At 41.5% G+C, this 24,858-nt stretch overlaps 1 protein-coding gene across 4 annotated transcripts in view; it reads left to right on the forward strand.

The window, feature by feature from the left end:
- GALK2 (galactokinase 2) overlaps positions 1-24,858 on the forward strand; it is a 153,594-nt gene that overhangs the window by 101,944 nt on the left and 26,792 nt on the right. For all 4 annotated transcript variants that reach the window (XM_040226480.1, XM_040226482.1, XM_040226479.1 and 1 more), the window contains one exon: positions 5,482-5,692. In XM_040226480.1, the coding sequence (XP_040082414.1) occupies positions 5,482-5,692 (211 nt within the window). The remainder of the gene's footprint in view (positions 1-5,481; positions 5,693-24,858) is intronic.

Here is a 24,858-nt window from a genome sequence, read left to right on the forward strand (position 1 = left end):
CACTGTAGCAGTTTATCACATGGAGGAAGTTCTTCACTGTGTAATTGTTTCTGGATGCCTGTCTCCTTGGGTTGGCTGTGAGCTGCATGCAGTCATGAGCCATGAGTGCTTCATTCAGAGGAGTGAACATGCATTGCATGCAGTTGTGTGCAAGTGCAGGCGAAGTGTTGAGCTGCAAAGGGCTGTGGTTTTAAGCTGAAGTGATGGAAAGCATAGTGCTGTACTCATAGGTATGGGGAACATAGGATGGAAGGTGATAGGAAAGTGGGAGGTGATAACACTTGCCTGTGTTTTCTTACAAGTGGTTAGAAATTGGAGCTTGGCATGTTTCTCTTGACTTGGGCAAAACCTTCAGGTGTATTTGTTTTGAGATAATAGTTGAGACTAAGGATTGAGTTCAGTTTGCTGAACCCAGAATGGAGTTTGGAGAGAAGGTGACAAGAGAAGATCAGAAGGCTGGGGTGTTAAACTTGGGAGATATCTTTAATAATAACAAAAGGAGAAAACTGAGTCACAGGTGGAAATGTAAGGACCAGAGAGGTGAGAGGGAAGCTGGGAAAATTCAGTGCTACAGGGAATGTGAAGAAGGTAGGTGGTGAAGAATCCCAGAAGCCACCAATTTATTAAGGAATAAGAGGACTGAGAAATCCTGTGGCTTTGGAAGTTCTTTTGGAGATAAGAGGGACCTCTGGGAAACCATCTTCAACAGTGAGAGTGGCCACGGTGGGCTCGGAAGTGGTGACTTGGGTCATTGGTTTTAGTTGTCAGACAGTAAAAGAGAAGGAGAAATGAAGAGCAGTAGCTTTCGTTATAAGAATTTGATGAGTGGAAACACCTGTATATGTTTGAAGGCCCAGGAAAAGGTGTCTTGTGGGGAAGGTATAACCAGAGAGACATTATTTAATCTTTACTGTAGGGTATGAGATAGCCATTATGTATCCCATTTTACAAATAGGGAATTTCCAGTCAAAATGGGTTGTGATTTGTTCTAAGTAAGTGCAGGAGTCCAGCCTTCTTTTTGCATTGTGCCTCTTAAGGTTTAGGCATGCATGAGCTCCAGAGCACCAGGCTTGAGGATGCCTTAGAAAAAAGATAGACTGTGCTGAGGGTACAATGAGGATTGTAGCAGAGTCATTCTGCACAGTTTTGCAGATTTCTTCAGACTAATTCTGTGGCCTGCAAACTAATATGGAGAACACGGAGAGTGGGAATGACTAACACAGAGGAAGGTCAACATTGTGAATGAGTTCATGATGGTTATGAACTCAACATGGGCACAGAAGTCACTGGGGGATGGTTCCATGTAGCTGGAAGAGGGTGAGGGGAAGACAGCAAAAAAAAGGGATCCACAATAAAAAGTTATGTATAATCCCATTTATATCAAACTATATGTGTATAGGTATGCATGAAGTATGCATAAAAATGTATCATAGCATGTAAGATGGGAAATTGATGGTTATCTTATTGGGATGATTACAGATGATTTTCTTCATCATTTTTTTAATCTTCAAATTGTTATGTGTTTCTTCAGATTTAAAAATAAGCATGTGTGATTTATAGAATCCAAACCACCACCAACACAGATGCTTTTGTTGTGTGGAAAATAACTTTTCAGAGAAGGGATTTGAATTTTATCCTTTGCTGACCTAGTGAGGAGAAAGACTTGGTACTTTCCCCATTGATTTGTTAATACTGCAGAATGCAATGAGAAAGTCAGAGAGAGGTGGGTTCTGACAGATAGGCTCCTGAGTTAGGATCCATATGTTAGCACCTTCCTGCCACACTCTCTTACTGGAAGTTCCAGGGAGCCTCCTGGACTGAGGATGTTTCCAGTTGGAGGAGAGTGCTGATTTTGCATATGGGACAACCTGTAAGTCTGGGGAGCTAAAACCCTTGGAATCAGCCCTCAAACAATGGTAGATGAGAGTTAGGGGATAAATACCTGATCCTTCTTGTCTGAGTTGGACACATCTGAGGTGTATACATACAGGTCCCAGAGGGCCCAGCAGGCCCAACCTCACAAATTCCCATATCATTGCACTTTGTATTGGCTTCTCTTCCTGTCTCATTTTCCACGCCTCTGCCAAAACTTCTCTATATCACCCTCTCCCCGCAAATTCTTGTCTCGGGGCCCGCTTCCAAGAGAAATCAGCCTAAGACAGGGTCTCAGCACAATTTATCTACTTCTTTGCATGACTGTGGACAAAATATTCATAGACTGCTTTCTTTTCCACAAAGCATCAGCCAGGCTCAGGAACCTCCCAGGAATGGAATCTGAAATAGTGAAAAGAAAATGGTAGATGCTGGCTTAGAACTGCTTTCTCTGATATCCCTAGCCTGTTCCTGAGTGAGGAACTTGTCACAAAATGACCCCTATTCCTGCTTCACGAATGTGAAGTAGGGCCAGGCACCCGGGCTGTGAGTGGCAAATTCCTTCACGAAGTTCTGTGTTTGGGCAACAGATCTTACCCATCCACTTCCTTCATCTGCAAGTCATCTTTACGTTTCCTGAGCCAAATTTCAAAGGGTTTAGGCGGCTTTCCTATTTGACTTCTACAATGTAGTGGACTACTCAGGGCCTCATGGCTGTGCAGCTGTCACTGAGGGTATGTGGTAGAGTTAATTGAAATACACACTGAACTGGCTCTTTGGACCCTCCAGCTGAGAGCTAAGTGGGCCCAACAGCAAACTGGGATATTGCTAGAGTAACTGCTAGTGTCTCTGCCTGTGGAACAAAGGCACACAGAGAGGCAGCCTTTGAAAACAACTTTGCAGACTTTCTCCCCACACAGTCCTGGGACAGTTTCCTGGGACCAAGTGCCTGAAGCGATGTGATTTGTTGAAGTGACACCAGGATTGGGAGCTTGGAGATGGTGTGTACTGAAGGGTTCTTAGGAAGAGCCCACTCTCATCACTTAAGGATTGTTCTTTGATTTTTTTTCTCCACATTTCCTTCTTATTTTAGAAGGAACCCATCAAAGTGTGTTTAATCATTGCAATGTTCACTTCTAACACAAATCTTAGTTTGTGTTTAGAAACCATTTCTAAGACTTGAGTGGTGATTTGAACTCATATGAGTAAGGCGGTTTTTCCAGTGGTCATGTATGGATGTGAGAGTTGGACTGTGAAAAAAGCTGAGCACCGAAGAACTGATGCTTTTGAACTGTGGTGTTGGAGAAGACTCTTGAGAGTCCCTTGGACTGCAAGGAGACCCAACCAGTCCATTCTAAAGGAGATCAGCCCTGGGTGTTCTGTGGAAGGAATGATGCTAAAGCTGAAACTCCAGTACTTTGGCATCCTCCTGCGAAGAGTTGACTCATTGGAAAAGACTCTGATGCTGGGAGGGATTGGGGCAGGAGGAAAAGGGGACGACAGAAGATGAGATGGCTGGATGGCATCACTGACTCAATGGACGTGAGTTTGAGTGAACTCCGGGAGTTGGTGATGGACAGGGAGGCCTGGCGTGCTGCGATTCATGGGATCACAAAGAGTCGGACATGACTGAGCGACTGAACTGAACTGAACTGAACTGAGTAGTGTGACATAGATATCAAGCATAGCCCATTAGGAATGTGACCTTGGGGAAGCAAGAAAAAGGTGCAGGATGTGGGATAAATTTCCAACTCTATTCTTACTAGCTATATGACTTTGGATAAGTCACTCTCATCTCTTAAATAAGGTAATAATACCTTTCTCAGAGTTGTCAAAGGTGAAAAGAAGTAAAAATCACATTTAAATCATATGGCATCATACAAGTATGAATTTCTTAACTTCATTGCTTATCTCAGTTGGATTTGAATCTGTGTTTTGAGAAAGCATAATTCTAGATCATCCACTTTAACTCTATTTCTGTATAAAATAAATATGTTGTATGTTTTTCTTTTGTTTTATGTATGTCTATAAGTTTTCTGAAATTATTTTTGGGATACATTGGGTATTCCAAAAATACTCCAGTTGGGACCATGAATGAATGGGTTTAATGAATGAATGAATCTGTCTGTGGAGGTGTCAGTCAAGGCAATGGCAGCCCACTCCAGTACTCTTGCCTGGAAAATCCCATGGATGGAGGAGCCTGGTGGGCTGCAGTCCATGGGGTCGCTAAGAGTCAGACACGACTGAGCGACTTCACTTTCACTTTTCACTTTCATGCATAGGAGAAGGAAATGGCAGCCCACTCCAATGTTCTTGCCTGGAGAATCCCAGGGATGGGGGAGCCTGGTGGGCTGCCGTCTGTGGGGTTGCACAGAGTTGGACACGACTGAAGCAACTTAGCAATAAACATTAAATGTGTTAAGCAAACAAGGTCAGAAGATCGTTCTTAGTCTGTGTCTTTGCTTTAAAAAATGGCGCCATGTTCTGTGAAATAATTGAATAGAAACACGTGATTCTTTTGTCCCCTTCTCCAGTTCTGCTTTAAAATCATTAACTCCTTTCAAATGTATGAGCCAGAGTTTTAAAAGAGGATTAATGAATATAAGAACTACTGTTAATAACATTCTTCAGAAGTGAGTGGCCCTAACCAAAGTATAATGGTCTTTTGGTAAATCTGCTTCCTGTCAAAAAGAAAGAAAATCAAATCATCATCATAATAGAAGAGTAAATCAGATGCACATTTCCCTTCTCTTGCTTGCTCCTTTTTGCTGTTTGCATTGTCTGCACCTGTGGTCCTCACACCCTGCGAATGAATTTTATAGACCTCCAGGGTGAGAGATACCTTCATTATTTTGACTGTCACCTGCTCTGAAGGTCTCAGTCAGTGGTTTGAGGAGAATGAGGGACACACATTCTGGAGTGTGTTTCCTATGAGTGGACCTGGTTACAAAGGTTTGGATTATACTCACTCTCCCCAGCAGATTGAGGGGGTGACTCAGGATGTAAGTGGAAGCCAGACCCTTTTCTTGAGGCTGGAGAAACATACAGCTGTACTACCACCAACGACCTAATGAAATGGTTTTTCATAAGGTCACCAATGAGGTTTTCATTTAAAATCTGGGACTTGACTCCAAATGCCAGATACTTAAATTCGTTAGCCATTTCAAAGAGGCATGTGGTAAACAGGAAGTGCTCTAATGGAATTGGGCATTCAGTGTCTACCTCAGGACTCAGGTCATGTGTGAGATTTGAGTAGTTTTCTGTAGACTTTATAGAGAGCGGTGTTTGGGGGATGAACTGAATAGGGACCAACTGACAAAATTATTCAAAGAAATAGCCCTGAGGGAAAGTGGTGACAGGCAAAAAAAATCAGTGGGGGATTATTATTATTATTATTTTTAGGAAAAATACGTAACTAGCCTGTGAGTGTCACACAAGCATGTTTAATTTCAAACATCTGAATTCAGAATTCATTTTCAAGCAGTAGTGGGAATTGTGAATAGGTTGAATGGAAAAAAAAAAAGCTGAAAGTTGAATTTCGCTCATTAAAATAGTATGTATCAATTTCTGGGATGAAAACTGACCATATATCTTGGTTTGAATTTGCAGCTCCTGGCTAAGCACAAAAGCTTGCCATGGAAAGAAGTGCTGCGGCTGGAGGAGGTGCAGGCCAAACTGGGGATCAGTCTGGAAGAAATGCTTTTGATCACAGAGGACGCCCTTCACCCTGAACCCTACAGCCCTGAGGAGATCTGTAAATGTCTGGGAATTAGCCTGCAGGAACTCAAGACCCAGATTCTCAGTCCAAACACTCAAGATGGTGAGTCTGCTGGAGAAAATAGGGCATGTGTTGTTCCCCCACTCCCAGGTGGAAAGTTTCCGTGCCCCATGGATTTTTACTGATTTTGAAGCATGCTTGAGGGAATTTGGAGAATGTATGTATTTCGGTAAACTTAATTATCTAGATTCTTGGCTTCATTAAATTCAAAATTCATTCTTACTGATCTGCTATATGCTGAATTTTCTTGTGAGGCAAAGGTGAATAACACACACTCTTGCCCTCAAGAAGTTCCCAATTCACCATTGTAATTCTCCTGCTTTGGCCTATGCCAACCACAGAATTACAATGGTCAGGGAAAATTCACTGGAAGCATCATGTGATTTTTCAAATGTGAGCCCAACTCAGTTTAGGGATCAGAAACCAAAGTGATCTAATAATATATTAAATGTACATTTATAGTTTGTTTTGGTATTTTAAAATTTTTGTAGGAAGCATCTTGTGGCACCTAGAAAAAGTTATGTTACTTTTTCCAGTGAATTTCAACAGCAAATTATTTCTCACTAGAATTAAATCAGGATCTGAATAACCATTAGAAACATATATAACCCTTGTCATGCAGTTAGTATAGTTCATATCACTAGTTTTCTGATTACCTGTTTTGAAGAGAATGGATATCAGGACATGTAATTCATAGTGTTATCCAGTAGAAAGCAAAGAAGAACTAAAGAGCCTCTTGATGAAAGTGAAAGAGGAGAGTGAAAAAGTTGGCTTAAAACTCAAGATTCAGAAAACTAAGATTGTGGCATCCAGTCCCATCACTTCATGGCAAATAGAGGGGGAAACAATGGAAACAGAGACTTTATTTTTTGGGCTCCAAAATCACTGCAGGTGGTGACTGCTGCCATGAAATTAAAAGTTGCTTGCTCCTTGGAAGGAAAGTTATGACCAACCTAGACAGCATATTAAAAAGCAGAGACATTACTTTGCCAACAAAGGTCCATCTAGTCAAAGCTATGGTTTTCCCAGTAGTCATGTATGAATGTGAGAATTGGACTTCAAAGAAAACTGAACGCCGAAGAATTGATGCTTTTGAACTGTGGTGTTGGAGAAGACTCTTGAGAGTTTCTTGGACTGCAAGGAGATCCAACCAGTCAATTCTAAAGGAAATCAGTCCTGAATATTCATTGGAAGGACTGATGCTGAAGCTGAAGTTCCAATACTTTGGCCACTAGATGTGAAGAACTGACTCATTTGAAAATACTATGATGCTGGGAAAGATTGAGGGTGGGAGGAGAAGGGGACAACAGAGGATGAGATGCTTGGATGACGTCACCAATTCGATGGACATGAGTTTGAGTAAGCTCTGGGAGTTGGTGATAGACAGGGAGGCCTGATGCGCTGCAGTCCATGGGGCCACAAAGAGTCGGACACGACTGAGCGACTGAACTGAACAGATCCAGTGAATCTGGTCCTGCTGCTTGCCATTTACAAAATCAATTACGTACTCACAAAGTCAGTAGAAAGGTGGCTTTAATTAGAATGCCAGCAATCCTGGGAGATGGTGGACTCAGCATCCCCCGAAAGCCACCTCTGAAGATTCTCTTCAGCCATGAAAGCTTTTAAAGGGAAACAAAAGCAATCCCAGTTAATCACTGAGATAGGGGGTCAGAGTCATTGCCATTCCCCACTGTGTGCAGGCTTTTTGACACCTTGTGATCTCTCTCTAGATGTGATCTTGTTCACACAATTTGTTCAGGAGATTACTGAACGGGAAACTAGGGAAGAGATCTGGTCATCTGTTAATTAGTCTTTATTTCTACTTCTCTGATTGACAACAAATTGACAAATGAAAAGGATTTTGTGTGATTAAAAGATTTGCAAGATGTCCTTGGGTTGGAGATGAGTAGAGCATGGGGTACCTGGTTTAAAAATTAGTTGTAATATAGCTTTCCTAAAGTGACAAGAGCAGGGGGTTCCTGCCGAGGGTGGTCTTCTATAAAGAGCTGCTTGCAAATCCCTGCTTGTCAGAACATCATTCCATTTCTGATATTAGGGGTGAAGGTCTTTCTTCTGTAACTTTTTCATGCTGATGCAGGATGCCTTATTCTACAGAGTAGACAATGTCACCATGGGTCTGTAGCATCTCTTTGCTGACAATTTTAATTGTCCACTAACATAAGGCAATGACACCCCACTCCAGTACTCTTGCCTGGAAAATCCCATGGACAGAGGAGCCAGGTAGGCTGCAGTCCATGGGGTCGCTAAGAGTCAGACATGACTGAGCGACCTAACTCTCACTTTTCACTTTCATGCACTGGAGAAGGAAATGGCAACCCACTCCAGTTTTCTTGCCTGGAGAATCCCAGGGACGGGGGAGCCTGATGGGCCACCGTCTGTGGGGTTGCACAGAGTCGGACACGACTGAAGTGACTTAGCAGCTTAGCAGCAACATATATAGGCAGAGAGTGCTACAACTATTTTGATGCTCACAAAGATATAGATTATTATGAACAATAATGGTAATCCCATTCTCTTGAGGAGAGTTCTTGGAATTGTGCTAGCCATAGATTCAGTACTCCTCAAGTTGAAACAGTTTATGTCATGTCTACAATTTGGTCATCACGCAGTTAGCTTTTTCTTTTAGTGGATGTTATTCAGACTCAAATTGAAGAAAGTAGGGAAAACTGCTAGACCATTCAGGTATGACCCAAATCAAATCCCTTATGATTATACAGTGGAAGTGAGAAATAGATTTAAGGGCCTACATCTGATAGATAGAGTGCCTGATGAACTATGGATAGAGGTTCGTGACATTGTACAGGAGACAGGGATCAAGACCATCCCCATGGAAAAGAAATGCAAACAAGCAAAATGGCTGTCTAGGGAGGCCTTACAAATAGCTTTGAAAAGAAGAGAAGAGAATTGAAAAGCAAAGGAGAAAAGGAAAGATATAAGCATCTGAATGCAGAGTTCCAGAGAATAGCAAGAAGAGATAAGAAAGCCTTCTTCAGCGATCAATGCAAAGAAATAGAGGAAAACAACAGAATGGGAAAGACTAGAGACCTCTTCAAGAAAATTAGAGATACCAAGGGAACATTTCATGCAAAGATGGGCTCGATAAAGGACAGAAATGGTATGGACCTAACAGAAGCAGAAGATATTAAGAAGAGGTGGCAAGAATACACAGAAGAACTGTACAAAAAAGATCTTCACAACCTGGATAATCACGATGGTGTGATCACTCATCTAGAGCCAGACATCCTGGAATCTGAAGTCAAGTGGGCCTTAGAAAGCATCACTATGAAAAAGCTAGTGGAGGTGATGGAATTCCAATTGAGCTGTTTCAAATCCTGAAAGATGATACTGTGAAAGTGCTGCACTCAATATGCCAGCAAATTTGGAAAACTCAGCAGTGGCCACAGGACTGGAAAAGGTCAGTTTTCATTCCAATTCCAAAGAAAGGCAATGCCAAAGAATGCTCAAACCACCGCACAGTTGCACTCATCTCACATGCTAGTAAAGTAATGCTCAAAATTCTCCAAGTCAGGCTTCAGCAATAGGTGAACCGTGAACTTCCTGATGTTCAAGCTGGTTTAGAAAAGGCAGAGGAACCAGAAATCAAATTGCCAACATCCACTGGATCATGGAAAAAGCAAGAAAGTTCCAGAAAAACATCTATTTCTGCTTTATTGACTATGCCAAAGCCTTTGACTGTGTGAATCACAATAAACTGTGGAAAATTCTGAAAGAGATGGGAATACCAGACCACCTGACCTGCCTCTTGAAAAATCTGTATGCAGGTCATGAAGCAACAGTTAGGACTGGACATGGAACAACAGACTGGTTCCAAATAGGAAAAGGAGTACATCAAGGCTGTATATTGTCACCCTGCTTATTTAACTTATATGCAGAGTACATCATGAGAAACGCTGGGCTGGAAGAAACACAAGCTGGAATCAGGATTGCCAAGAGAAATATCAATAACCTCAGATATGCAGATGACACCACCCTTATGGCAGAAAGTGAAGAGGAACTAAAAAGCCTCTTGATGAAAGTGAAAGAGGAGAGTGAAAAAGTTGGCTTAAAGCTCAACATTCAGAAAACGAAGATCATGGCATCCGGTCCCATCACTTCAAGGGAAATAGATGGGGAAACAGTAGAAACAGTGTCAGACTTTATTTTGGGGGGCTGCAAAATCACTGCAGATGGTCACTGCAGCCATGAAATTAAAAGACACTTACTCCTTGGAAGAAAAGTTATGACCAACCTAGATAATATATTCAAAAGCAGAGACATTACTTTGCTGACTAAGGTCCATCTAGTCAAGGCTATGGTTTTTCCAGTGGTCATGTATGGATGTGAGAGTTGGACTGTGAAGAAGGCAGAGTGCCGAAGAATTGATGCTTTTGAACTATGGTGTTGGAGAAGACTCTTGAGAGTCCCTTAGACTGCAAGGAGATCCAACCAGTCCATCCTGAAGGAGATCAGCCCTGGGATTTCTTTGGAAGGAATGATGCTAAAGCTGAAACTCCAGTACTTTGGCCACCTCATGCGAAGAGTTGACTCATTGGAAAAGACTCTGATGCTGGGAGGGATTGGGGACAGGAGGAGAAGGGGACGACAGAGGATGAGATGGCTGGATGGCATCACTGACTCGATGGATGTGAGTCTGAGTGAACTCTGGGAGTTGGTGATGGACAGGGAGGCCTGGCGTGCTGCGATTCATGGGATCGCAGAGTCGGACACGACTGAGCGACTGAACTGAACTGAACTGATAGTATCTATAGAACAACTCAGGAAAGTGCATCAGACACTGAGTCTGGGATTCTATTGCCCTAATCATTAACCACTTATTTTTGTACTAAGGGGCATGGGGAAATGGGTACTGTAGGGTTCTGCTCAGTTCAAATAGGATGTTAAAATATTGTGAAATCTAAAGCAATACTGATTCAGTAAATCAAATGGTTCCTTTTTTAAAAGTAATTTTTAATTGGACTATATAGTTGACTTACAATGTTGTTAGTTTCTGCCGTACAGGAAAATGAATCAACCAGGTGTATACATATATCCACTCTTTTCTAGACTCCATTCCCATATAGTACATTACTGAGAGTACCCTATGCTATATAGTAAGTTTTTATTAGCTATCTTTTATATACAGTAGTATGTATATGTCAGTTGAAATGGCTCTTTTGTATGGTGCCGCTTTTGTCATTGAGGTGAAGTGAAAGAAAAAAAAGAAATTCACAATTCAGTAAGCATCTTTTTTTTCTTATCCTTTCTTTTTTCATACTCATTTTTCTGATTATTCTACTTCTTATATGAAAGGATCTAGGTTAGAGCAGTACTCATGACTGCTGTGGAACCACATTCTGAAATACCAGGAAGTCTTCACTGCTTAGATTGACACATGTGGCTCACTTAAGCATGGAGGCTTTTTCTGCTTGTGTACTGTTTTTATACTGTTAACAAAAAAAACCTGAGATGGAAGCCAGGCAAGTGTTGGAACTAGAGCCTTGGAAGGGCTTCTCAGAAGTAAAGGTTGTCTATTTGTGAGACATCAGTGGTGGGAGCTGGGACATCTAGCTAAGCCAGTAGTCTCTTCGTGAGGTAAAGTTGGGGATGAGAACTTAGCGGAAAGATCAGGACCCCATTTCCACCGCATTCACTTCAGTTCTACAACTGGATTTTGAGTGCCTACAGTGGATTTGCCTGCTAAAGGCAGGCAATTGCTACAATTGCTGGCAGCTATAGGATAAGATAAGGAAATCTTTTGAGGGCAGGGAAAAGGTTTTGGTTTCCAACACTGTTAGATCCAATTTAATTTGATGAATATTTGTTGAATTTCTAGATGAACAAACTGGCCTATAGACTTCATCAGAGTTTTTAATAAATCTTCCTGGAATACTGCCATCTATATGGGCTATGGATGCTTTTGCCACTGCAGTGACAGATTTAAGTAGTTGTGACAGAGTCTAAATGGCCCACAAAATCTAAAATATTTACTATCTGGCTCTTGGCAGATAAAATTTGCTGACACCACTCCAGAAAGGCAGGAGACCAAAGCATAGCCATAAGGCCTGGATTAAGATCTCAGACTTCTGTTTTCTTTTTTTTTTCCCAGACGTCTTTATTTACTAGATTTGGGACCTGATTTGAAAGTTTTTAATCCTTCTGTTATCTTGGTTTTTCCATGAAATAGGCATAAGAGAAAGAGGTGCTTAAAGAAGTAACTGGTGTAATGTGCTAGGAACAATGCTTGGTAATGGAGGTACTCATAAACATCAGCTACTTCTGCTATTTCTCTTCGCTCTCCTCCTTCCCCCACTCTAGGCCCTGAGGCTGAGCATTGGGAACACAGAAATAAACACAACAGGGTTTGATACTTAAGGAGTTTACAAAATAGTGATGGAAACAAATAAAGAAAAAACCGATCCAGCGGGAAGTAATGAGTGCAGTGAGGGAGGTGTTCTTGGGTCTAGGGAGACCAGAAAGAAAGAAGTCAGAGCTGGCTTTAGGAAGGAGACAGCAACCAGACAAAAGTTAGAGAATAAATGAAATTTCCTAGGTAGACAGGCAGAAAGACTTCCAGGCAGAGAGGAGTAAGAGAGCAATCCAGAGAACTACAGACAATTGAATATTTTCTGAAAATAATGGTGAGTGATATATATCAGGTTGATTTTGTAGATAGGCCGTCATCAACACTTTGTTAAATACTGTGTGCAAGTGTTTTATGGATAATGGGGAAATTCATAAAATATTTATTGAATAAAGACATTGGGTAGGTCATTGGATAGGGAGCGCTTCCAGGGGAATATCTTTATTTTTTGACTTAAGACATCATCCAGTTTCTTATATTTAGCAAATATATGTGTTAACTTCACTGGCCTGGGTATTATGCTGGATGCTGGGATACAGAGATACGTAGGACATGGTCTCTACTTTATAGTGACCTAATGTCTGATTGGTGAGGGTGCTTCACAACAGTCACAGTAGATAATACCCATGGTAATAAAGGTGTTTATTATGAGTCCTGAGCGTGGAGGAGAGAGTGACTAAATGCCTAGAGAATGTGGCTTGAATTTGAGCTAGATTTTAAAAGAAAGTTATGGCCTTCCCAGGAGGAGAGTGGTGACAGGCCATTTCAGGCAGAACGTAGAGTCTGGATGACAGACATGAGACCTGGGGTATTTGAAAAATATGTCAAGAGGTGTTGTGTGCAGTATGAGTCAGATGCCAAAAATATTGGCTAAAGGGATGTCTGCTCTCTTCTCCATCACAGAAAAGCCTGAAATGGGCGATTGTTGGTGGATATCTCAGTGACTAGATTCTTAAAACAATAAAGGGCAGTTCAGCTGGAATTGATAATTACCTGTGTCTAGAAAGGAAGGGAAGGAGGGAGGGAAGAGAGGGAAGAAGAAAAGAAATAGGAGATAAGGAAGGCTGAGGTATGGATGCTGGGAAGTTAGGGAATTATAGATGGGAAATGATTTTGGAGGCAGGGTGATGAATTTCTGGTGATGTGGCAAGGCATCTAAATAAAGATATAGAGCAAGTAAAGACCCAAAGTATATAATTAGATTTTGGGGTTTCTGGTTAAGAGGCAAAGAGACCTTAATAGACATTGAGAATATTCACTGTCAAATGATCTTCATAAAGCAGTCTTTCCATGATGTCGTTTCTTAATTCAGAAATTTTTAGAGGTCTGCCATTACCTATCGCCTAAACTCTTTAATGTGGATGCTAAGTTTCTCCTCAATTTGGCCTTAACTCTGTTCTGTCCTGTCTCCTGTTTGAGCCCATACATCCCCATTTGGACAATGTTGTTCTGGCTGAACCATCCCACTTGCCTCTTTGTCTTTCCTTTAATGCTAACCATCACTGCCCATTCCTCTTTTCTGAAATATGGTTCCTACCTATTGTAAAAGCTCAATAAATTCTTATCTGTATCCATCTCAGTGTGAAGCCTGTTCTTTGTCTGTATCCCTGTTCCTTTTTCTCTGCATCTGCCTGTCTCCCTCACCTCCCACCCCTCTTTTGAGTAGCATTTTTTAAAAAATAAGTTAATTTCTCAGAAAACTCTGGAAAACACAAAGGATAATTTTCTAATCATAGGATATGCATTACTATTTATGTGTATATTTAAGTTTTAGCCCCATAAAGAATAATAATTTCATTGTTTTTATAAAAGTTGTGAGTACTTAATCTTATCTCGTTATCTAAAATAACTTTCCCATTGGCCCACATGTATGACTTTCTATAATTTATTTAGGTTTATTGAGTGCAAACAAAACCTATGTTGAATGAATGAATCTATTTTGTAATTCTATCATCCTCAACTGGAGAAGGAAATGGCAACCCACTCCAACCCACTGCAGTGTTCTAGCCTGGAAAATCCCACGGACTGGGAAAGCCTGGCAGGCTACATACAATCCATGGGTCACAAAGAGTTAGACACAACTGAGTGAATAACACTATCATCCTCAAAGGATTCCCCCTTTTGCAGTAAGTTAAACGAAACAAACAAGAAAACAACCATGAACATAAATCAGCCTGTGGGATTCTGGAGTCTCCTAGATTAATTTCACTTGATTTATTCTCTGAATCCAGCCATCTAGCTTCAGCCAAATTTCCTCCTGAATTCTCTTGGTATGCAGCTTTAACATTAGAAATCAAAGTCCGTTTATATCATTGTCTTGTTCCTCTGAGTCTGTGTTTGATTGGTCTAATTCCTTAGGTAAATGCTTCTATTACCCCTTTAGAAAATGTGGTTCTTATTGAATGTGGCACTGTCTTTAGAATGTGAGTGGAGGCATAGATGACATGTGTCTTCAGCAGGGGACTCAGGAGGGTGACACCACCCTATTATTCCAGGTGTCTACACTTTAACATGCTTAGTTTTGACTTGGGCAGATTTTCCTGTCATGGAAATCCATGGTCCTCTGTTCTATTTCTGCCAGAATTCCTTTGTTTTTTTACCTAGATAACCTGGACATGAGTGTGAGTTGGGAGATGTTGACCTTGAGGTGAGAGTACAAGGAGAGATGTTTACAGTCAAACTGTGGTTTGCAGCCTCTGCTAAACCAGTCAGAGTTCCAAAAGGCCATGTTCTTTTTCCCAGATTTCTAATAATTAGATTTAGAAATGCTCAGAGACCATTAAAATTAAACAGACACACACAAAGCAAAATTCTCAAATCCTTTAGACATTTTTAAAATGGCTATAATCCATCACCAGGAACTGGTTAGGAAAAATTTAAGGATTATTCTTTAGGAAAAAATTTAAAGATTATTTTTCAAGTGGCCCAGTGACAAAAAATCCGCCTGCCAAGGCAGGAATGCAGGAGATGTGGGTTCAATCCCTGAGTCGGTAAGATCCCCTTGAGGAAGAAATGGCTACCCACTCCACTATTCTTGCCTGGATAATCCCATGGACAGAGTCTGACAGACTACAGTCCATAAGGTCAAAAAGAGTCAGATGTGACTGAGCACGCACGCATGCCCACAGATAGGAGTTATGTAAAAATGTGGCGTAAGGTCTGGGTTTCTAGAAGCCAGGGTCCAGGCTGATTTGGGAAGGGTGTTTTCTCAGGTGTGACCCCGGAGAAAAAGGTGAAGCTGTGGAGAGTCAGGAGAGAGGCGCATGTGTATCTAGCACGGGAGATAAGTCAAGGACACTCAATGGAGGATAACAGGGGAGTCCATGAAGGACTAAATAGAAACTGAGGTAGAAAATGTGTCAGGCGCTTTGGGCACTAGTTTGACAAAGGAGGGATGTACTGGGATCATTCTGAATGCTCAGCCTATGTTGGGAAGATCCCCGGGATAAGGGGAAGGCTACCCACTCCAGTATTTTGGCCTGGAGAATTCCATGGAATGTATAGTCCATGGGATCGCAAAGAATCGGACACAACTGAGCAACTTTCACTTCACTTCACTTCAGCCTGTGTTCCAGGTTGGGTGGCCCTGTGCTTAGAAGCACTCTGCTGGGGGGACACTAAGCTCCTTGCTTTGATTACCAACTTTACCTGTGACTATGAGCTGACAAAGTGCTGTCCAGTCACTGACTAATATGTTTGGATCCTTGATCCTTGTGAAGTCACAAGCAACGGTCATGACTTTTGAGCAAGTATAAGGCACTGGCATAGAATTCTGTTTAGGAAGATATCTGTAGTAAGAAAACAAACAAACAAACAAAAACTTACTTTATTGTTCATACAGTACTCTTAACTGTATCATTTGATTTGAATCTCACAATAATCCCAGGGCACATGGTTATCCTCATTTCACAGATGAGGAAACTAAGGTCATAGAATTACATATAGTTACAAAACTAGAGAGCTGGTAAGTGCTGGAGCCAGATCCCAAGTCCTAGTCTTTTGAGTTAATCCAATACTCTAGCTGCCTTTATTTTTTAATATTAGTGTATTAATAAACAGGCTTTAGCAATCCTGTACCAATAAGGGAGGTAATATCAAGTTTTGATTTTTCTTTCCTATGATTTTCTCTTGCAACTAAAGAGAAGTGATGAAAGTTGGTTACCTGGTAGTTACAGAGTTTCCTTTTGGCTATTTCCTGTTCTGGTGCTCTTGCCTTACAAAATGTAGAGCACGGCAGTTCAGTTCAGTTCAGTTGCTCAGTCGTGTCCAACTCTTTGTGACCCCATGAATCGCAGCACGCCAGGCCTCCCTGTTCATCACCAACTCCTGGAGTTGACTCAGACTCATGTTCATCGAGTCAGTGATGCCATCCAGCCATCTCATCCTCTGTCGTCCCCTTCTCCTCCTGCCCCCAATCCCTCCCACCATCAAGGTCTTTTCCAGTGAGTCAACTCTTCACATGAGCTGGCCAGAGTACTGGAGTTTCAGCTTTAGCATCATTCCTTCCAAAGAAATCCCAGAGCTGATCTCCTTCAGGATGGACTGGTTGGATCTCCTTGCAGTCCAAGGGACTCTCAAGAGTCTTCTCCAACACCACAGTTCAAAAGCATCAATTCTTTGGCACTCTGCCTTCTTCACAGTCCAACTCTCACATCCATACATGACCACTGGAAAAACCATAGCCTTGACTAGATGGACCTTAGTTGGCAAAGTAATATCTCTGCTTTTGAATATGCTATGTAGGTTGGTCATAACTTTTCTTCCAAGGAGTAAGTGTCTTTTAATTTCACGGCTGCAGTCGCCATCTGCAGTGATTTTGCAGCCCCCCAAAATAAAGTCTGACACGATTTCTACTGTTTCCCCATCTATTTCCCATGAAGTGATGAGACAGGATGCCATGATCTTCGTTTTCTGAATGTTGAGCTTTAAGCCACCTTTTTCACTCTCCTCTTTCACTTTCATCAAGAGGCTTTTTAGTTCCTCTTCACTTTCTGCCATAAGGGTGGTGTCATCTGCATATCTGAGGTTATTGATATTTCTCTTGGCAATCCTGATTCCAGCTTGTGTTTCTTCCAGTCCAGCGTTTCTCATAAGCAGGGTGACAATATACAGCCTTGACGTACTCCTTTTCCTATTTGGAACCAGTCTGTTGTTCCATGTCCAGTCCTAACTGTTGCTTCCTGACCTGCATACAGATTTCTCAAGAGGCAGGTCAGGTGGTCTGGTATTGCCATCTCAGAATTTTCCACAGTTTATTGTGATCCACACAGTCAAAGGCTTTGGCATAGTCAATAAAGCAGAAATAGATGTTTTTCTGGAACTCTCTTGCTTTTTCCATGATCCAGTGGATGTTGGCAATTTGATTTCTGGTTCCTCTGCCTTTCCTAAAACCAGCTTGAACATCTGGAAGGTTACGGTTCACCTATTGCTGAAGCCTGACTTGGAGAATTTTGAGCATTACTTTACTAGCATGTGAGATGAGTGCAACTGTGCGGTGGTTTGAGCATTCTTTGGCATTGCCTTTCTTTGGGATTGGAATGAAAACTGACCTTTTCCAGTCCTGTGGCCACTGCTGAGTTTTCCAAATTTGCTGGCATATTGAGTGCAGCCCTTTCACAGCATCATCTTTCAGGATTTGAAATAGCTCAACTGAAATTCCATCACCTCCACTAGCTTTTTCATAGTGATGCTTTCTAAGGCCCAGTTGACTTCAGATTCCAGGATGTCTGGCTCTAGATGAGTGATCACACCATCGTGATTATCCAGGTTGTGAAGATCTTTTTTGTACAGTTCTTCTGTGTATTCTTGCCACCTCTTCTTAATATCTTCTGCTTCTGTTAGGTCCATACCATTTCTGTCCTTTATCGAGCCCATCTTTGCATGAAATGTTCCCTTGGTATCTCTAATTTTCTTGAAGAGATCTCTAGTCTTTCCCAATCTATTGTTTTCCTCTATTTCTTTGCATTGATCCCTGAAGAAGGCTTTCTTAACTCTTCTTGCTATTCTTTGGAACTCTGCATTCAGATGCTTATATCTTTCCTTTCTCCTTTGTTTTTTGCTTATCTTCTTTTCACAGCTATTTGTAAGGCCTCTCCAGACAGCCATTTTGCTTTTTTGCATTTCTTTTCCATGGGGATGGTCTTGATCCCTGTCTCCTGTACAATATCACGAACCTCTGTCCATAGTTCATCAGGCACTCTCTCTATCAGATCTAGTCCCTTAAATCTATTTCTCACTTCCACTGTATAATCATGAGGGATTTGATTTAGATCATACCTGAATGGTCTAGCGGTTTTCCCTACTTTCTTCAATTCGAGTCTGAATTTGGTAATAAGGAGTTCATGATCTGAGCCACAGTCAGCTCCTGGTCTTGTTTTTGTTGACTGTATAGAGCTTCTCCATCTTTGGCTGCAAAGAATATACTCAATCTCATTTCGGTGTTGACCATCTGGTGATGTCCATGTGTAGAGTCTTGTCTTGTGTTGTTGGAAGAGGGTGTTGGCTATGATCAGTGCATTTGCTTGGCAAAACTCTATTAGTCTTTGCCCTGCTTCATTCTGCATTCCAAGGCCAAATTTGCCTGTTACTCCAGTGTTTCTTGACTTTCTACTTTGGCATTCCAGTCCCCTATAATGAAAAGCACATCTTTTTTGGGTGTCAGTTCTAAAAGGTCTTGTAGGTCTTCATAGAACCATTCAACTTCAGCTTCTTCAGCATTACTGGTTGGGACATAGACTTGGATTACTGTGATATTAAATGGTTTGCCTTGGAGACGAGCAGAGATCCTTCTTTCATTTTTGAGATTGCATCCAAGTACTGCATTTCGGACTCTCTTGTTGACCATGATGGCTACTCCATTTCTTCTGAGGGATTCCTGCCCGCAATAGTAGATATAATGGTCATCTGAGTTAAATTCACCCATTCCAGTCCATTTTAGTTCACTGATTCCTAGAATGTTGACATTCACTCTTGCCATAGCTTGCTTAATTTAAGGAGCAAACTCAACTTGGTCAGAATGTGCATGAGCTTTTGTGTTACAGAAAAGCCATGAGAAGGGCTGTGGAATTTTCTTGTTTGATAAAAAGGTAGTCCTCATGGATTATCTTATCTGCATCAAAGAAGAGTAGTTTTTTAATCTAACGGAGAAATATAAAGGTACTTCACAATATAAAAGGAGCCAGTAATTTCAGTTTCCAGTTGTGTTCTCAATATAAAGGAAATTGATTTAAAAATAGCTCATAAGATATCAGGTACTACATTCTATGATTTTAACACATTAAATTGTTCTTATAAGAATTTTGAAGAAAAATTTTTTTATAAAGAGCCTAGAAGAAAGTCCAAAGGGTCTTTCTAGAATTTACAGATATGGTTGAGCAGAAATCTTTAAAATTTGTATGATGAACTTCTAATAAGGCCAAATAAAAATGAGTCCTTTAGTTTTGTCTTTTGTTTTAATTTTAACAAGATAATAGATCCCTCTGAAACAATATAAAAGAATAATTCAAAAAACTATTTTTTGTTATGCACAAAAAATATGCTTTAGTTGTTTTGGAATACAAGTGTGGAGAAAATTTGCTTTCCCTGTTTGCTTTCCTCTCTGCCTAGTCCCTCTGTTTTGCTTCTCAGTTCCTGTTGACTTCTAGCTGTCTGGCCGCAGAGGGCCGGATCCTGCTAGGAGTAAAGCTTCTTCAGTTTCCAGGAAGAAATGGGCTGAACTGTTAACCCAGATCATTGGGTTGATGTTTCCTTCCTCGGTTTTCCTCTTCCTCTTTCGCATGTGTGCATCATATACCCCTGTCCATCGGTTCACCTTGCCTTTTCAGATACGTAGGGAACTGACAGTGCAGCGCAGACATAATCTAGTAAGTGTGATTTTAAAGATGTTGCATCTCAAAACTCTCAACTTCTGTAGGGACAGCTCAGTGCCAGTGTGTAGGAATCACATACGCGACTGTGATGTATGCTGTGTACCAGTCAAAGCCTAGTCACTGAGGGGTAGGTCAGGGCTCAGAATCATTCTTATCCTACAAGGCTAATAATAATGAGGGCCTTGTTTTTGGCACCTGAGGCCATCCTGGAGCCACTAAAATCAGAGAATTCTGGAATTTTCATTCACTTGTGTGAGAGTTCTGAAAGAGCTGAAATGAAACAAATTCTGCCAGTACATTTTGAGAAGTTGACCCCTGCAGTAGTCTTACATACTTGATGACTTACAGTCATCCTGGACTGAAGTAGGCCCAGAATAAACCTATGAGCTTGACCGCCTCTTCATACTAGGTACCTTCAGACCCTTGAGTTCCCCACGTTTCTTGAGTTAATGTGATTTGGGCAGGCCCAGTGGGAGAGAGTTAAGCCAGTTAAACTAAACCTTCTCTAAAACACTCTGATGCTCTTTCTTTTTTTTCTTTTCAGGTCATGAACTCCTTTTATTTGTTTGTTTGTTTGTTTTGTTTTTTATTTTACTTTACAATTCTGTATTGGTTTTGCCATACATTGATATGAATCCACCATGGGTGTACATGCATTCCCAAACATGAACCCCCCTCCCACCCCCCTCCCCACAACATCCTCTTTCTAACAGAACATTTTCCTCTCTCTAGGAAGGTCATCCTTGTATATTAAGCTTTCAGCTTCAGGAATATCGTGCATGTTTTAGGAAAGGAGGAAGGGGGGCGGATCTCTTCTGATAACAGCAGCCCCATGGACTCTGGTGACCTGTGGCTGTGATGGCAAGCTGGAAACTGCTCTTCTAGCCTCATAGGAAATTCATATACAATAGTTACCATGATGGCATTCCCCAGAAATAAATCCTAAAATAGTCATAGCAGCTAAATGTGAGTCATGAGGCACCATTCTTTCATAGCATTTGTATCCTTGAGAAAAGGTCCTTGTTTTGTGCATTTCTATATTCCTGTTCAGTTCAGTTCAGTGGCTCAGTTGTGTCTGACTCTTTGTGACCCCACGGACTTCAGTATGCCAGGCTTCCCTGTCCATTACCAACTCCCGGAGCTTATTCAAAGTCATGTCCATTGAGTCGGTGATGCCATCCAACCATCTCATCCTCTGTCGTCCCTTTCTCCTCCCACCTTCAATCTTTCCCAGCATCAGGGGCTTTTCAAATGAATCAGTTCTTCACATCAAGTGGCCAAAGTATTGGAGTTCCAGCTTCACCATCAGTTCTTCCAGTGAATATTCAAGATTGATTTCCTTTAGTATGGACTGATTGGATCTCCTTGCTGTCCAAGGGACTCTCAAGAGTCTTCTCCAACATCACAGTTCAAAAGCATCAATTCTTCAGCGCTCAGCTTTCTTTATAGTCCAACTCTCACATCCATACATGACTACTGGAAAAATCAAAGCTTTGACTAGACGGACCTTTGTTGGCAAAGTAATGTTTCTGCTTTTTATATGCTGTCTAGGTTGGTCATAACTTTTCTTCTAAGGAGCAAGCATCTTTTAATTTCATGGCTGCAGTCACCATCTGCAATGATTTTGGAGATGCCCCCCTCCCCCCCCAAAAAAATAAAGTCTGTCACTGTTTCCATTGTTTCCCCATCACTTTGCCATGAAGTGATGGGACCAGATGCCATGATCTGAATGTTGAGTTTTAAACCAACTTTTTCACTCTCCTCTTTCACTTTCATCAAGAGGCTCTTTGGTTCTTCTTCACTTTCTGCCATAAGTCTGCATATCTAAGTTATTGATATTTCTCCCAGCAATCTTGATTCCAGCTTGTGCTGGAATTCCTGTGGTACCTAGTAAATGCTTGCTAAATGCATAAATGTGTTAAACTAATTTTCTTCTGTTCATATGGAGAAGTAATGGGTAGGAGGCCAATTAGAAAATGTACTCAAGGTCTAGCTAGAGAGTGGTTATTTTGAGTCTTTAAGAAAATGTTCATGTGCATTAATAATATTATTCATAACAACTAACAGTGAACACTTAGCTATGTGACAAGCACTATTCTGAGTACTTTTAAAACATTTGCTGTACATGTTTTGTTAATATGTTCCTCATGTTCAGAGTACCTACATGAAATAGTTCTTTTCAAGGTTGTAAACTGTGCCATAAACACATTCGGAAAATGAAAGTGTTAGTGGCTCAGCGGTGTCTGACTCTTTGCAACCCCATGCTGGGCTGTAGCCTGCCAGGCCCCTCTGTCCATGGGATTCTCCAGGCAAGAATAATGGGAGTGGGTTGCCATTTCCTTCTCCAGGGGATCTTCCTCATCCAGGGATCGAACCTGGGTCTCCTGCTTTGCAGGTGGATTCTTTACTGCCTGAGCCCCCAGGGAAGCCCTTAAACACATTTGGACACACATTTAAATACTGATGCACTCCCACCTCCTTCTCCTCACTCTCTCATACTCCCCTCATCTGTTCACAGTGTTGAAGTATGATAGTCAAACTCCCAAAGTCAGATAGCTCTGAGGGAATAAAGAGTTTTTTGGTAGGTATTGTTTTTGTTTGTTTGAAATTTGTTTAAAAGAGAAAAGCAAATGAGTTTGGCTATTACAGTGCTAATTAGGTTTGTGTTCAGTGACATAACTGTTAATGAATACTGATGAATATTCCTTTTTCATTCTGTAAACAAAGAATGTTACTAAGATTTTCCACCCAATACAACAGTCTATCTTGCATCCCAGTGCTTTTGACAGTGGTCTCTTAATTCACACATGGACTTTTCCTTAAAACATCTCAAATCTCTGTAAGTGAAATATAGCACTGGTTATTTAGATTTAGAGCTTCCCTGGTGACACAGATGGTAAAGAATCCACCTGCAATGCAGGAGACCCAGGTTCGATCCCTGGGTTGGGAAGATCCCCCTGGAGAAGGAAGTGGCAACCCACTCCATTATCCTTGCCTGGAGAATCCCATGGACAGAGGGGCCTGGCAGGCTACAGGCTATAGGGTCACAAAGAGTTGCACATGACCTAAGTGACTTAGCACGCATCCATATAGATGTAATTTAGAGGAACATAAAGAATAAAGACTGGCTTTAGATGGTTTTGATGCTAGGAGCACCCCATAAGTTAAGTTCCAGTATTTTGCTACTTTACAGATAAGTTAAACAAGACACAGAATAATTAAGTAACTTGCCTAAGATCATGCAGCTCAAAGTAAGAGTTGGGATTCAAACCCACGCACTCTGAGTCCAGAGACCTCCCTCTATGGTCTTAACCGTTATGTGACATGAGGCTGTCAGTCAGGGTTCTGTCAGAGAAAGAGATTTTTTATAGGAATTTGACAACATGCAACTTATAAGCTGTTTAAACAGTGTTTGCATCTGGTGCTGAAGCCTGAAGTCAGTAGGAAAGACAGGCAGGAAGTGACAATGGATGGAACGTGGGGGAGAGCGAGGGCAAGAGGAGCTCCTCAGGAAGAGGAGCTGGAATCAGGGTCACTGATTGTACTGATGGTACCGGTAGAAGCCAAACATGTACCTAGTCCAAGAGTAGAAGTTGAAGGGAGGGGCCAGTGGGACCTGGAGGTGCTGTTCCGTGCCGCAGAGTGAGCCAGCAGCTGAGGGACAGTGTATGTGAGTGGTCGTAGCACTCGGTGCCCTTGCATAGATCCTTGCAGCATAAAAAAATATGCTACCCTCATTCTTAATATGCTTATTTCCCCTGTATGTGCCTGGCCTCCTGATCTTACCAGTCAGCTTGTTCATCCCAGTTGTCTCCTTGGCCTTGGCATGGCTTTCCCCGCAGGGTTACTCAGGTCTCTTCCAGCTTCGTTGCCCTAGACCCTGTAGTTCCTGGCCACCTTGTCAGCCCCACCTGCGTCTTTGACTCTGGCCTTGCTGGTCCTACCATTCATGGCTGCCTCAAGGGAAGGGAAGAAAAAGAAAGGAAAAGGACAGTGACTATACATATATATTCATTTTTTTCCTTAAGTCTAAGAGATACATGACTTGTTATTACTCAGTATTCCCTTGGCTTGAATTTTTCATGGGTGTATCTCTACTTTCTGAGACATGAAATGATTTATCTTTAAAATTGTCTCATTTTGTATTGGGCTATAGCTGATTAACAATGTTGTGATAGTGTCTGGTGAACAGTGCAGGGACTCAGCCATACATGTACATGTATCCAACCTCGCCTCAAAATCCAATCCCCGCCCCAGCCCGAGTAAAACCCAATCCCATTTAGGCTACCACATAACACTGAACAGAGTTTCCTATGCTCTACAGTAGGTCCTTGTTAGTTAATCATTTAAAATAAAGCAGTGTGTACACATCTATCCCAAACTCCCTAACTATCCCTTCTCTCCGTCCTTTCCCCCAGCAACCATAAGCTTGTTCTCTAAGTCTGTGAGTCTGTTTCTGTTTTGTAAGTAAGTTCATTTGTTTCATTTCTTTTTAGATTCCACATATAAGGGATGCCGTATGATATTTCTCCTTTTCTGACTTACTTCACTCAGTGTGGCACTCTCTAGGTCCATCCATGTTGCTGCAAATGGCATAATTTCATTCTTTTTAAATGACTAATACTCCACTGTGGGTTAGGAAGATCCCCTGCAGGAGGAAATGGCACCCCATTCCAGTATTCTTGTCTGGAGAATTTCAGGGACAGAGGAGCCTGGCAAGCTACAGTCCATGAGATCACAAAGAGTCAGTGTGACTGAGCACAATATTCCATTGTGTATATCCATTATACAACGGAATTGTATTTTTCCATTCCTCTGTCAATGGATATTTAAGTTGCTTCCATGTCTTGGCTATCCTGAAAATATCTTTTTTGATCCATCTCCCAGAATAATGGAAACAAAAACAAAAATAAACAAATGGGACCTACTTAAACTCAAAAGCTAATGCACCACAAAGG

The sequence above is a fragment of the Oryx dammah genome, unplaced genomic scaffold (genome assembly GCF_014754425.2).
Source record: "Oryx dammah isolate SB20612 unplaced genomic scaffold, SCBI_Odam_1.1 HiC_scaffold_26, whole genome shotgun sequence".
Classification (NCBI taxonomy): Eukaryota; Metazoa; Chordata; class Mammalia; order Artiodactyla; family Bovidae; genus Oryx; species Oryx dammah.